The sequence below is a fragment of the Haliotis rufescens genome, unplaced genomic scaffold (genome assembly GCF_023055435.1).
Source record: "Haliotis rufescens isolate VD_foot unplaced genomic scaffold, xgHalRufe1.0.p SCAF_8, whole genome shotgun sequence".
Classification (NCBI taxonomy): domain Eukaryota; kingdom Metazoa; phylum Mollusca; class Gastropoda; order Lepetellida; family Haliotidae; genus Haliotis; species Haliotis rufescens.
Window position 1 is genome coordinate 9,222,342 of NW_025964372.1, and position 14,707 is coordinate 9,237,048.

A 14,707-nucleotide genomic window follows, 5' to 3' on the forward strand; every position below is an offset into this window, starting at 1 on the left:
AGATGAACAACATGACGACCATGTGTGACCCAGAATCGAAGTGCTCAAAAATGACTGAATAATGCTATGCTCCGGTGCAATTCGCAGAAAATGTCCCCATCTAGAAGGGCCTTGTTTTGTAATAAACCTATCAGCCAGTCAGTAACGTGTGGTCAGCAGTCATTCCTAACCAACTGCCGAGCTTGACACAAGGCAGTGTCATAGAGCTACAAACAAACACATAGCAGGTGAAGCCTTATAGCCAGTGTGAAAGGGACAAAGTTTGCATCACAGATGTTTTGTATTCTCTTGAAACATCTGGAATCTAGTCAACTTGACCTGCTGTCTAATGGGCTGTGGGAGGCGCCAGCTGTAAAGAGGACAGATGGAGCTATGTAGACTAACATTTAGTCTCTGAAATCTTATATTACACAATATCCTTCTTGACTCTAAAAATAAAAAAAATTCCCTATGCTGATTTCAGAGTAGAGCTAGCTTGGGCTGGCTAGACTTGCTTTTGTATGCATTTCTAGATTATTATTTTTCATAAAATAAATATATTCCACGGTCATGGTGCAGGACTAGGAGCTATGTGGTGGAAGAACTACGGCAGCGGTTTTAGATTACTTTCTGCGAGGAGTAACTACAGAAAGGTTATGAAGACTTAATAGCTGCGCTTTCTGGTCTTGCAGTTACATGAACAGTAAAACCTGTAGATTATTATTATTTCTCATTGGAATTCAAGAAAGAAATTGGAAGACTCAGTGAAGAACAGTAGGTGCTTATAGTCCGGGAGCCAAGACTTGTGACATGATGCAAAATTACCCCCTCTGATATAAAATTGTGGTGATTATTTCCAATAAAGGGAACACACTGGCGATTTACAAAAAAACAATGTTGGGCAACTGATCACTCTTGCAAAAGCGTTATAGTCAGATTTTGAAAAAGAGTCAATACTTAATTCATTTTGTTTGCACTCTTGACAAAGTAAACGGGCTCCTTTTACCTTGTATATTGATATTATTTATCAGAAACGTCATACAATAAGTAAACATATTAATATACACAGATATATATTCTTGACCCGCATAAGAATTATTAAGATGGACGCCTAGATTCACTGAAATTCGTATTCATTCCGGGGGATTTCGTCCTATAACACTGCAATTTTTAAATATATGTGTATGGTTAATATTAAGGGCTTCCTCGGGCAAATGTCGGCTCTTGCAGAAAAATTATTATTTACGATCATTATTTTTTTTAAAATAATGTCAGCATTAGTTTTTCAGTCATTGTTGATATATTTTTAGAAAAAAACATCACACTGTTAAGCCAACTGTCACTGACTATCTGGATTATGAAAAAAAATAATAAGGTGGAAACACTAATAACACAGTTCAGAAGAAGGAAACATCAATAGGAAAGATTTAATCTGGTATCTTGTATTACAACATGTGCATTCTACTTATCCGATTCATGATATGGGCATTTGTAACACATGATATAGTTTTCAAATGCATCACACTAGTGGGATGATTGAGGTGAAAATTGTGCACTTTGATTTAAAGACACCTTGAAATACCGAAAAAATAATCGAATAAAATGAAAATAATCGAAATTTCGAGTTTTTTTAGATAAACTGGAAATAACGAGACAAAACTCCTAATTTCGAGAAGATAACTGAAATAACGAGAAAATTATGCAACCAAAGTGGAGCCATTAGGCTTTCGTAAAAACGGCGACAGATTGTATGTTCAGTTATACGAATTATGATCCATTTATTGCTTTCAGACTGATGCAATAAGCTTCAAAGCAGCTCAAGCACCTGTAATATTCTTTGTTTAAATATAACGTTGTCTGCTAAACTTACAAATTCTATAAGGAAAAGGACAGCTATATCATAATTCCGTTCAATATGTTATGACTTTGAAGAAGAATATCGTTTATTAATAACTTGTGCAACTTATGATGACCTGGAAAGTAGAAACATGTTTCATCTAGTCAAATTTCAAATTAGTTTTATTGTTGTCAACCACCAACATAAGATAAGACAACCTGATAGAAACAATTCAATACTTACTTCTCTCTGAACACTTACTTGCCATCACAATCTAACATTAGATAAGACAACCTTATAGATACAATTCAATACTTACTTCTCTCTGAACACTTACTTGCCATCACAATCTTATATAAGATAAGACGACCTTATATATACAGTTGAATACTAACTTCTCTCTGAACACTTACTTGCCATCACAATCTAACATCAGATAAGACGACCTTATATATACAATTGAATACTTACTTCTCTCTGAACACTTACTTGCCATCACAATCTAACATTAGATAAGACGACCTTATAGAAATAATTCAATACTTACTCCTCTCTGAACACTTACTTGCCATCACAATCTTATATAAGATAAGACGACCTTATATATACAGTTGAATACTAACTTCTCTCTGAACACTTACTTGCCATCACAATCTAACATCAGATAAGACGACCTTATATATACAGTTGAATACTAACTTCTCTCTGAACACTTACTTGCCATCACAATCTAACATCAGATAAGACGACCTTATATATACAATTCAATACTTACTTCTCTCTGAACACTTCCTGTCATCACAATCTAACATGAGATAAGACGACCTTATAGATACAATTCAATACTTACTTCTCTCTGAACACTTACTTGCCATCACAATCTTACATCAGATAAGACGACCTTATAGATACAATTGAATACTTACTTCTCTCTGAACACTTACTTGCCATCACAATCTAACATCAGATAAGACGACCTTATAAATACAATTGAATACTTACTTCTCTCTGAACCCTTACTTGCCATCACAATCTAACATAAGATAAGACGACCTTATAGAGACAATTCAATACTTACTTCTCTCTGAACACTTACTTGCCATCACAATCTAACATGAGATAAGACGACCTTATAGATACAATTGAATACTTACTTCTCTCTGAACACTTACTTGCCATCACAATCTAACATAAGATAAGACGACCTTATAGAGACAATTCAATACTCACTTCTCTCTGAACCCTTACTTGCCACCACAATCTAACATAAGCCTGTGTCAACAAATTGAGATGTAAGAATAATACGAGAGTCTCTGAACTCTTAACATGTTCTCTTAGCATGTCCCCTTATACAGATTTAACACATGAAACTATCTGGCTTCATTGTGGTTGGTATGTGGGACTCGATGCGGGTGAATTCTTTTACCGACAGGTAACTAAGCATTCCATATTGCGTTTGATAATACTTTTCAGTAAAACGTCGATGTTTTTTCTTACATTCTGCCTTCAACGTGAATTCACTTGCCATAGAAGCATATGAGATCATCTATCGTATCATGCTGTTTGGGTACGCGTGAAAGAGAGTGCAAAGGGAAAATTGCCGATAAATGTCCCTGTTTATAATGAAACACACAATGTTTTGTGATATCGACAGTCCGCACACTCGTGACGTAGCTCCATGCAATGAGCATGTAGAGGAATATATCAAGCCATGACGTTTGCAGAAATTAATGCTGGGTGATGTTAAAAGCCACATGTTTGTCAGGTGGAATGTGTTGTTTGTCTTCTGAAAGCCTTTAAATGAGGAATATATTGCTGTAATGAAGTATCAAGGGGGGAAAGGGCCTGCCATTAAATGACATGGTTTTAACAGTCGCAGTTTGTCTTGCATGTTTCACACAAGTGAGCTTGGTGCAGCCTGGCGTGATGGCTCGAGATCTCTCCTCCTGTCTGGTCCTCGGCTTTCTCCTAGTCCACAACACTGCTTATTGCCATGGCGCACTGACTTCACCAAAAGAGGTTTGTAAACTAGTTGATATGGATGTAATCATAAGACATGTCACACTGAGATAAAGACACACTCGTTTATTGAAGCACCATTGCTGTAGCATCAGTTTGGCTGATTAACTTCGATGCATAAATAGAAAGTCTTATAGGACTTAAAATCGTTGGGCAACTTTCAGTAAATGCCGGGTTTTTTAGATTTTCTTACGTAATGAAAACGTGATATATAGTTTAGGTTGGAAAAATGAGTTTCTTTGCCTTGGTCTGTTACATATATGGATGTGGCGAATATCAAGTATATTGAGGATTGAGGTTGATTGAACCAGGAACAGCGTTTCCCTTTGCAAAATACATCATTTCGACCCCAGCTTCACCTGGTCGGGTGGTAGATTTAGCAGGTATACTAGCAGCACTTTGTATAAAGATATTTTTGCACATATTTTGGTCTTATTTTATTTTCACAAACTTATCTTGTCCATCACTTACATATTTAAATTTACTCTTTATATATATCTAACAAATATCCATTATGCGTCGTCGTCGAATGCGCCGCGATTCGCTGAGCAGAGTTGCGCCCCCTGGGCACACCAGAAACCTATGATTGTGGGTTCGAATCCCGTTTCGCCCCGATTATGTTTCTAGCGGCGTTAAACCCAACTCACTCACTCACTACTACATCTATTTGTGTCTGGAGCAAAACATCCCTGTATCCTAGAAGTTTGCATTTTTTAAAATTTAATGCAATTTACCACTGTCCTTGTTGACACACCGTGGTTATGGGGGCAAACTTGCTGAATTTTCTTTATTTCATCATGGCTACAGATCGAAGCTATAGATCACGTTACTATTAAGCTAAATCCTTTTGCTTTTTACCAAGGCAATACATGGATATTGTGGACAGGTGATATGTATAATTACGACTGCGTACTGAAACTCTTCTGGTAGAATGTGCTCGGAAGCAGCAGTTACTTGAGAAAATTGTTTCTCTTGTGACAAGTCAGTAAAGCAACCCGGGTTCTGTGACCTTTGAAAATTAGACAAACTCGCAAGGTCAAAAGAAGGTAATTTAGCCAAGAAGTTTAACTTAAGCTTCAGGTATATGGATGATCTAATGTCGTTCAAAAACCTTTATATAGACCATTCCGTTCCACTGATTTACCCATCTGAACTAGAAATAAAGGAGTCCACTGAAACCGCCTCACCTGTTTCACATTTTGATCTATGCATAAACGTGACAAAACACTCTCCACAAGACTGTATGACAAGAGGGGTGACGTAAACTTTCCAATAAAGTAAATATCGACCATGAACTTTCTACCAAGGTTTCAAAGAGCATCATACGACTCTTGCTCTGAAGTTGTTTGATCAAGGTTACATAAAAACAAGGCCTCAGTAAACCTTTAAAACAATTTTTGGAAGACTGCGGGGACATTACCAAACCTGCTGCATCATACAGCACTCCCACCTGATTCAACTGAACATGTATGGTGTGAGCCCCAACAAAGCCCGCTATCAAGATCAGTTGCAGTTCCTTGTCGCCATTCTACGGACATGGCACTGCATAGTATGTGCGCTATTTGTATATAACACGTCCCATTTTAATTCTTGAAACCCAATAGTCCAGAAACTCTACGGTCTTTGCCCAGCCTCAGTCAAAGGTATTTACAAAATTAAACATCTCAATCTTTACACTATGTGGCCCATTGGCGAAGGGTGGCCCATGGGTAGGCCCATGGGCGAGAATATTTTCATTTGCTCAAAACTCTTGTATTTGTTTAGCAAGTATCATGACACAAAATTTAACTCATTTTAACCTAATTCAACGATTTAGTAGCAACATTGAAATATTTCGCCCATGGGCGAGAAAAAGGTTTGGCTCTTTGTTTGTGGATACATGTATTTGTTTGATAGGTATTACACATTTTCGTTGATATGTGCATATATTAAGCACAAAGACACAAATGAATTGGTGCCTTGATATATTCAACGACAACGAATCTTGTATTTTCTCCGCGATCCTGATGTGTATCATCGTTTAATGGGTCATTCAATAAAAGTATGTTGTGAGGCGATATCAAAGGCGCCGCCCAATTTACACAATGTCGTCCGTTTCGCGTGAACTACCACCCCACCCTGTCAGTAAGAGTTATGTAATCGGTACACAAATATCTTTGATGCGGTGTCAGTGTGGAAAGGGTTTGAATTACGTCCGCAACAGAAATCCTCAAAGTATAGTAACAATCAACAAGGTAGACACAATCAAGCCATCAACCTTTCCTCTGCTCACCCCAAACCTGAGATCGAACACCTCCGCCAAGTCTTCACCCGCCTCAACAATTATCCACCCAATCTCGTCGGCAAAGTCATTGCCTCTGTACTCCATCCCACACCAAGACCTGCGACCCTTAAAGGGGCACTGATCTAAACCAATTCCCCGGGACTGGTTGTTGCCTTTGTTATTGTTTTTTTCCATTGAGTACCCGGATGATATAGCAGAAATCTAGACTAGTTCGCAACATGTGCTGCACAATTCGTAAGCGCATTTGTCACTTTTATTGATAGTATAAGGGCGTATGGTCACATTGATCAACAAAATGAAATACAGTTTTGGAAATAATATGGAAATGGAGGTATCTTTGTGGGTAGCATCGGTAATGGTGACGAAGTTTTGATAAGTCACTTGCTTGGTAATTGTGCGATTTTCGTTCACACTATTTTGACTTGCAACACAAAGTAAATATTTCTCCTTAGCATTGCTTATTTTATTGTGTTTATATTCTTACAGTCAAAATGTGCAAAATTTTCACTTAGGGAATTTATTAAACGCCTAAATATTCAGTTATTTTACAAATTGACAGAAAAATATGTCCATCTGTATGATTATGATAACGAATTCCAAACATTGTTATCTTTAATATCATCACCAAGAGACTGAAAAGGTTACGATGAAAAGTACATTTCTATATTGTTTGGCTTCTAATCCTACATAATAATCTATTGTGATGTTTTTAGACCCTTTTGATCGTCTTAATTAATTTTAGTCAATCTGTTAAAGAAATGGACAGATTTTTCAGTCAAAATGACTGAAATATTTACGCATTTTATAAATTGCCTGAGAGAATCACATTTTACAAATTGACTGTAATATAAACATGCTTACAAAGGAAACAACTTGTGAAAACAACGTCTATCGCGCATCGAAGAATTTCCCAACCAAGGCGTAGAGGAACAAGAATGAATCTGTTCACTACTACAGCAAATGAAGGAAAACAAAATGCAAATTTCATAATTACAACCTACCAAATTTATGGGTATAATTTTAGGCAGCTTCCTTGTTCGATGAATGTATCCGTGAATATCCACACAAAGGAACAATATCCCACACGTCTGCAGATGTACAAAGAAACTTATTCGATGTCACGTGTCTCTGTATTTTAAAACATATACTAGTATATCGTTTCGGGATATTATAACCCGTGTTCGTTTCTCAACTGATCACTAAGATTGTTTCAGGTGTTTCACATAGGTGTCAAATCTCAAAGGTCGGCTGAGAAAGCCCCCGTGACTATTTTCATAATAGAATTCGATAAACGAATGACGAATAACGAACTCACTGGTATCTTATATTTGTTATACCAAGTCTGAATAACGATCCCGGTGCTGGTTTGTTTTTCGTTATTCAAAAGTACTGAATAACTAAACAGCTTTTGGATGATGATGTAAGACGAACCTGCTGTCATATAATAAATGAGTTAGTGTATTTGACCACATTACCGTTGTTGTTTAATATACAGCCTTTGAATAACGAACCCGGTGCTGGCTTGCTTTTCGTTATTCGAAAAACGAATAACGAATAACCAACCCGCTGCTAACTTCAGGCCCCTGTACTAATTACATTTTGAATGTTATCAGTTTTGCGTTCTGAGATACAGTGATATAAGTATTTTCCACAATCAACAATACATGTATATAATAAAATACAAAATTCTCTGCCGGAATGTTTCGTGGAAATCATTCGATCAGGTAAACATGACTGCGTGACTAGACGAATCAACTATTTATACCCGATAAAAGAAGCTGCCTTATTTTAGGAACAGTGTTATACCATGATATTTGAAAATTCTTACGAGCAGATACATTATATTTCTTCTTTGATGGGCATTTAGAAGTTGAAGTATTAAGTAAGGTTAAGACTTTATGGATGAACAACTTCTTTATTACAATTAAGAGCGATGTTTCGATGTAGGTTCTAACACCGTTATCAAGCAAGATATAACTTCCACCGAAACGTCGCTCTTAATTGTGATAAAGAAGTTGTTCATCCATAAATTATTATCCTTACTTAGATTCATTAGAGACAGTGACTACATGTACGTAATCCGTATCAATCAAAGGCTTTAAAAAACCCTGAAAATCATATCTGACGAAGACCCACCAAATTACCAAGTTTTATTAAATACTTTATTTATTACAATGCAAATACTTAAGTGATACATTTTTCAGAGGAGAGGGCATACACACAAGTATTTTGATTCCGTGTGTGAATGCAGGTTATACTTGGCATCTCAGTTCTCAGCTTCATACCGGTTGCATATCTGAATTTTTATATGAAACCATGCGTACATCATGACAATTACTTGCTAGTCGTCAGTCTACAACACACAAAATACGGTCTAACAATTTTTGGCACCGCTTTTGTGCAAGTTGTTTCGTTCAATAATGTTTTATTAAAATCTATTTCAATTTGTCTTCGTCACGTTCCCTCTCTATTCCATTCCTTGCATGTTTATGTTGCTATATCTTATTGCTCATGTTCCCAAGTATTTTAAAACACTTTAATGTTTCTCCTTTCTAATCTAACGTTATAACATTTCAGGTCATTACCATCATCTAATACACAAGAGATGATACCAAGACAAATTTTATTCGGTTTTATGGTATATGCGGTCTTAATCTTATGTCTAGTGCATATTTTTACAAACAGGGCCGTTAGCTGATATAAAGAATGTAACATCCAGTTGATTTTCCAGTTGACGTGCTGTTACTGTTGTTGTTTTTTATCAAATAAGAGGACTCTATACGACATACGTTACATACGAACTTTTTTACAATTAATATTTTGAATTAGCCGTTAGAACGCCAGTTCACCGGACGACACTGTGTATATTGGGCGGCGCCTCTGATATCGCCTCCAAACATACTTTTATTGAATGACCCATTCAACGATGATACACATCTCGTTGAATATATCAAGCACTAATTCATCGTTCATAAACTTTTTGTGTCTTTGTGCTTAATATATCCACAGATTAACGAAAATATTGAATACATATATCAACAAAATATATATGAACAGGCTAGGTATATTCCCACAGCATCACCTGCATAACTGTTTATTCACGCGTGGTGTGGCAGATTGTAATATTCTCGCCCATGGGCCAAACGTTCTCGTCCAGGGTGAAATATTTCAATAACGCCGTAAAATAGTTGAATTAAGTTGAAATGAGTTATATTATATGTCATGAAACTTGTAAGAACACCTTTATGTATTTGCGAAACAAAACCATGAGTTTTGAGCAAAGGAAAATATTCTCGCCCATGGGCCAAACGATAACGAAATATTTCAATATCGCTATAAAATCGTTGAATGAGGTTAAAATGAGTAAAATTATTTGTCATGAAACTTGCAAGAACACCTGTATTTATTTGCGAAACAAAAACATGAGTTTTGCGCAAAGGAAAGGATTTTGGCCACATAGTGTAAATATTGAGTTTTTGAACAATTTCTTTTTCATTTTTTCTTCCTTGGTGTGTTCCCATGAAAACAGCATGTTTAATTTTGTAAATACCTTTGACCGAGACTGGGCAAAGACCGTAGAGTTTCTGGACTATTGGGTTTCAAGAATTAAAATGGGACGTGTTATTATATTCAAACAGCTAAAAGATGTTAGAATGGTCGAAGACTAAACTCAGAAGTAAAAGTTTAGACGACAGTAGCCAGGTATACTGTAGACGGAAGACAAAACTCAGAAAATAAGGTTTAGACGACAGGAGCCAGGTATATTGTAGACGGAAGACAAAACTCAGAAGTGAAGGTTTAGACGACAGGAGCCAGGTATATTGTAGATGAATGACTAAACTCAGAAGTGAAGGTTTAGACGACAGGAGCTAAGTATATTGTAGATGGACGACAAAACTCAGAAGTGAAGGTTTAGACGACAGGAGCCAAGTATATTGTAGTTAAATAACTAAACTCAGGGGTGAAGGTTTAGACGACATGAGCTAAGTATATTGTAGATGGAAGACAAAACTCAGAAGTGAAGGTTTAGACGACAGTAGACAGATACATTGTAGATGAAAGACTAAACTGAGAAGTGAAGGTTTAGACGACAGGAGCCAAGTATATTGTAGATGAATGACTAAACTCAGAAGTGAAGGGTTACACGACAGGAGCCAAGTATATTGTAGGTGGACGACTAAACTCAGGGGTGAAGGTTTAGACGACAGGAGCCAGGTATATTGTGGATGGACGACTTTTTTCAGAAGTGAAGGTTTAGACGACAGGAGCTAAGTATATTGTAGATGGACGACTAAACTCAGAAGTGAAGGTTTAGACGACAGGAGCAATGTATGTTGTAGATGGACGATTAAACTCAGAAGTGAAGGTTTAGACGACAGGAGCAATGTATGTTGTAGATTGAAGACTGAAGTCAGAAGTGAAGGTTTAGACGACAGGAGCTAAGTATATTGTAGATGGACGACTTATCTCAGAAGTGAAGGTTTAGACGACAGGAGCTAAGTATATTGTAGATGGACGATTAAACTCAGAAGTGAAGGTTTAGACGACAGGAGCTAAGTATATTGTAGATGGACGATTAAACTCAGAAGTGAAGGTTTAGACGACAGGAGCTAAGTATAATGTAGATGGACGACTAAACTCAGGGGTGAAGGTTTACACGACAGGAGCCAGGTATATTGTGGATGGACGATTAAACTCAGAAGTGAAGGTTTAGACGACAGGAGCAATGTATGTTGTAGATTGAAGACTGAAGTCAGAAGTGAAGGTTTAGACGACAGGAGCTAAGTATAATGTAGGTGGAAGACTAAACTCAGAAGTGAAGGTTTAGACGACAGGAGCTAAGTATATTGTAGATGGACGATTAAACTCAGAAGTGAAGGTTTAGACGACAGGAGCTAAGTATATTGTAGATGGACGATTAAACTCAGAAGTGAAGGTATAGACGACAGGAGCAATGTATGTTGTAGATTGAAGACTGAAGTCAGAAGTGAAGGTTTAGACGACAGGAGCTAAGTATAATGTAGGTGGACGATTAAACTCAGAAGTGAAGGTTTAGACGACAGGAGCAATGTATGTTGTAGATTGAAGACTGAAGTCAGAAGTGAAGGTTTAGACGACAGGAGCTAAGTATATTGTAGATGGACGATTAAACTCAGAAGTGAAGGTTTAGACGACAGGAGCAATGTATGTTGTAGATTGAAGACTGAAGTCAGAAGTGAAGGTTTAGACGACAGGAGCTAAGTATATTGTAGATGGACGACTTATCTCAGAAGTGAAGGTTTAGACGACAGGAGCTAAGTATATTGTAGATGGACGATTAAACTCAGAAGTGAAGGTTTAGACGACAGGAGCTAAGTATATTGTAGATGGACGATTAAACTCAGAAGTGAAGGTTTAGACGACAGGAGCAATGTATGTTGTAGATTGAAGACTGAAGTCAGAAGTGAAGGTTTAGACGACAGGAGCTAAGTATATTGTAGATGGACGATTAAACTCAGAAGTGAAGGTTTAGACGACAGGAGCAATGTATGTTGTAGATTGAAGACTGAAGTCAGAAGTGAAGGTTTAGACGACAGGAGCTAAGTATATAGTAGATGGACGACTAATCTCAGAAGTGAAGGTTTAGACGACAGGAGCTAAGTATATTGTAGATGGACGATTAAACTCAGAAGTGAAGGTTTAGACGACAGGAGCTAAGTATATTGTAGATGGACGACTATTTTCAGAAGTGAAGGTTTAGACGACAGGAGCTAAGTATAATGTAGATGGACGACTAAACTAAGAAGTGAAGGTTTAGACGACAGGAGCTAAGTATATTGTAGATGGACGACTAAACTAAGAAGTGAAGGTTTAGACGACAGGAGCTAAGTATATTGTAGATGGACGATTAAACTCAGAAGTGAAGGTTTAGACGACAGGAGCTAAGTATATTGTAGATGGACGACTATTTTCAGAAGTGAAGGTTTAGACGACAGGAGCTAAGTATAATGTAGATGGACGACTAAACTAAGAAGTGAAGGTTTAGACGACAGGAGCTAAGTATATTGTAGATGGACGACTATTTTCAGAAGTGAAGGTTTAGACGACAGGAGCTAAGTATATTGTAGATGGACGATTAAACTCAGAAGTGAAGGTTTAGACGACAGGAGCAATGTATGTTGTAGATGGACGATTAATCTCAGAAGTGAAGGTTTAGACGAGAGGAGCTAAGTATATTGTAGATGGACGATTAAACTCAGAAGTGAAGGTTTAGACGACAGGAGCAATGTATGTTGTAGATTGAAGACTGAAGTCAGGGGTGAAGGTTTAGAGGACAGGAGCCAATGTTCCCGGTGAGGAGACCCGCGTCACGACTTACTGTACAGTTCGTCCACTTCGTTCGATGATCTTGGTCGGTCTCTCTTTTTGAGGTAGATGGTTGATGTAGGTAGATGTATTACATAAAGTAGCTGGAAGGTGAGTGACCCGCGTACACGTAGGCAGGTGTTTATTATGAGATAACCCAACTGAGTGTTGAAATGTGATATTTCAAATGTATAATGAAGAGGTATATAATCTACATTTGGACTAGCAAATAACAATTATAACATTCAGTTATCTAGTTCGGATGTTTTCGCCCACACAGGGTGCTGGAGCAGTAACGGAGCTCGGGTGTCACACCCACCCAGCTGCCATGGTTCCTGAACGCTGCACCCATGATCTCCTCGGCCCCGTGGACACAGTTAAGCTATGGTCTTCACGAGGACCTTTCCCCAGCGGCTCTGTCTGCGTCTTTCTACTGGGCGAGATACACACTTGTATTCGCTGTGACGGGGTAATCTGGAAGCAGTTTCCTTGTTCTGACTGTAGGTGACGTTACAGCATTACTTACATACATGTAGGGGTGTCGTGGATATCATCGGTATATGTTGATATGTTTATGATCCCCCGCCACGAAGTGTAAGGGGGATATAGGAATGAGTGCTGTCCGTCCGTCACGTTTGGTTTCCGGAGGAGAACTTTCCATGGGACTAAACTAAACTTGGCATATAGATAGGTCTAGTGATGAACTGGTGCCATTTGATAGTTGGGAATGTTTGACATAATTTCCGTAGCAACAAGTTTAAATTAGACTGAAAATGGGTGTAGTGCTCGTTTCCGTAGCAGATCTTGAAAACCGTACAATATTTCTTCACCAAACGTGGCACATAGATAGGTTGGGAGTTTCTTAGAATATTTCCATGGCATTCGTTTCCGCATAACTAAGAAACCGTTTACACATTCTACAAAGAGACCCCCGCAGGGTTGTCTGAGTAGCCTGATCAAGTGTATATAATTGTCAGTAGGCACAAATCAAGGAAAGGCCTTAAACTTGTAGTTTTTAATGAACACAGAATTGTGGTAAACAAAAAAGGGTTGGATGAGATGACTAGAATGCGGAATGAACGACTGTTCACCTGGACACATCCTGTACAGAATGGTCTTGGTGATGGTCTCAAGGTGTTCGATCAGTCAATGCTCATACTGAAGATGTGAAGAATGATAAGTTTGTTTGTGTGGTTTATGTTTTGTGTTTAACAGAAACTCATATCAATGATAACAATAAAATATACTTCCAAGGTTATCAAGTCTATCCAGGAGACACTACACATGGTATTGCTGTGTATGTTTCAACAAGTTTCAAGAACGGTGTGATGTAACGTCATCCCGCAGGATTGAATACATTTCCCTTCTTGTTGGCAAGCTCTGCATTGCTTGTGTGTATGTTCCTCCAAACATGCCGTGGGTATGGTTCTCGCATTCACTTACTGATTTCATGCAAAAACTTCAGGATCTGCAGCATGAATGTGAACATGTCCTAGTTACTGGGAATTTCAACTGTGATCTGAGTGAAAAACTAAAATTTGAAGATTTCTTTAATGTGCAGAAAATGGCTCAACTCATTCACTCACTGCCTTGGAGCTACACTGGACTTGATGTTTACTGATCATGCCAGTGCTGTAGCATTCCAGACTCGAGTCTACTACTCAGATCATCAGATGATTGGTGCTGTACTTCTCAGTACACCTCATGGTAACCCCTGCTCTCAATGATCTCTAAGTAAAGTAAGAACTCCCTTACTTCTCTGATTATTGTTTCAGTAATAACATAACTCATCACAAATACAGTTACGTATCTTAACATAAACTGCAGATAATAACTTTTTAGTGCTTGCAATTAGGCCATTTACAAAAAGGTCCAGTGAACATAGTTGCAAGGGGTAAATGCCTTGCACACATCCGGACATGTCATATTAGCGGGGGATATGAGTATTTCATGCTCGTGTTATATAATTAGACCTCAGGGTGGACTTAGTGAAATAAGTTATCTGCTGAGTCATGCTAGATGACCTGAAGGATTTGTGAATTAAATACAATTGGTCAGCCCCTCCTTTCTAAGGAGATGTTTTAAAGCAGTTCCCTCCCAACTCTCAACTTACCATCCCACCTCCATCCACCCTCAACTTACAATCCAACATCCACCCACCCTCAACTTACCATCCAACATCCACTCACCCTCAACTTACTACCACACATCCACCCACCCTCAACTTAACATCCCACATCCCC

The 14,707-nt window shown here is 38.0% G+C and overlaps 1 protein-coding gene across 5 annotated transcripts in view; it reads left to right on the plus strand.

The window, feature by feature from the left end:
* The first annotated feature begins 3,682 nt into the window (after window positions 1-3,682).
* The window catches only part of LOC124120196 (sushi, von Willebrand factor type A, EGF and pentraxin domain-containing protein 1-like), a 42,259-nt gene continuing 31,234 nt past the window's right edge, over window positions 3,683-14,707 (plus strand). For 2 of the 5 annotated variants that reach the window (XM_048389096.1, XM_048389095.1), the window contains exons 1-2: window positions 3,683-3,835; window positions 12,745-12,964. In XM_048389096.1, coding sequence (XP_048245053.1) covers window positions 3,743-3,835; window positions 12,745-12,964 — 313 coding nt within the window. In that variant the 5' untranslated portion in view covers window positions 3,683-3,742. The remainder of the gene's footprint in view (window positions 3,836-12,744; window positions 12,965-14,707) is intronic. The other 3 variants (XM_048389093.1, XM_048389094.1, XM_048389097.1) reach the window with 3 other exon arrangements.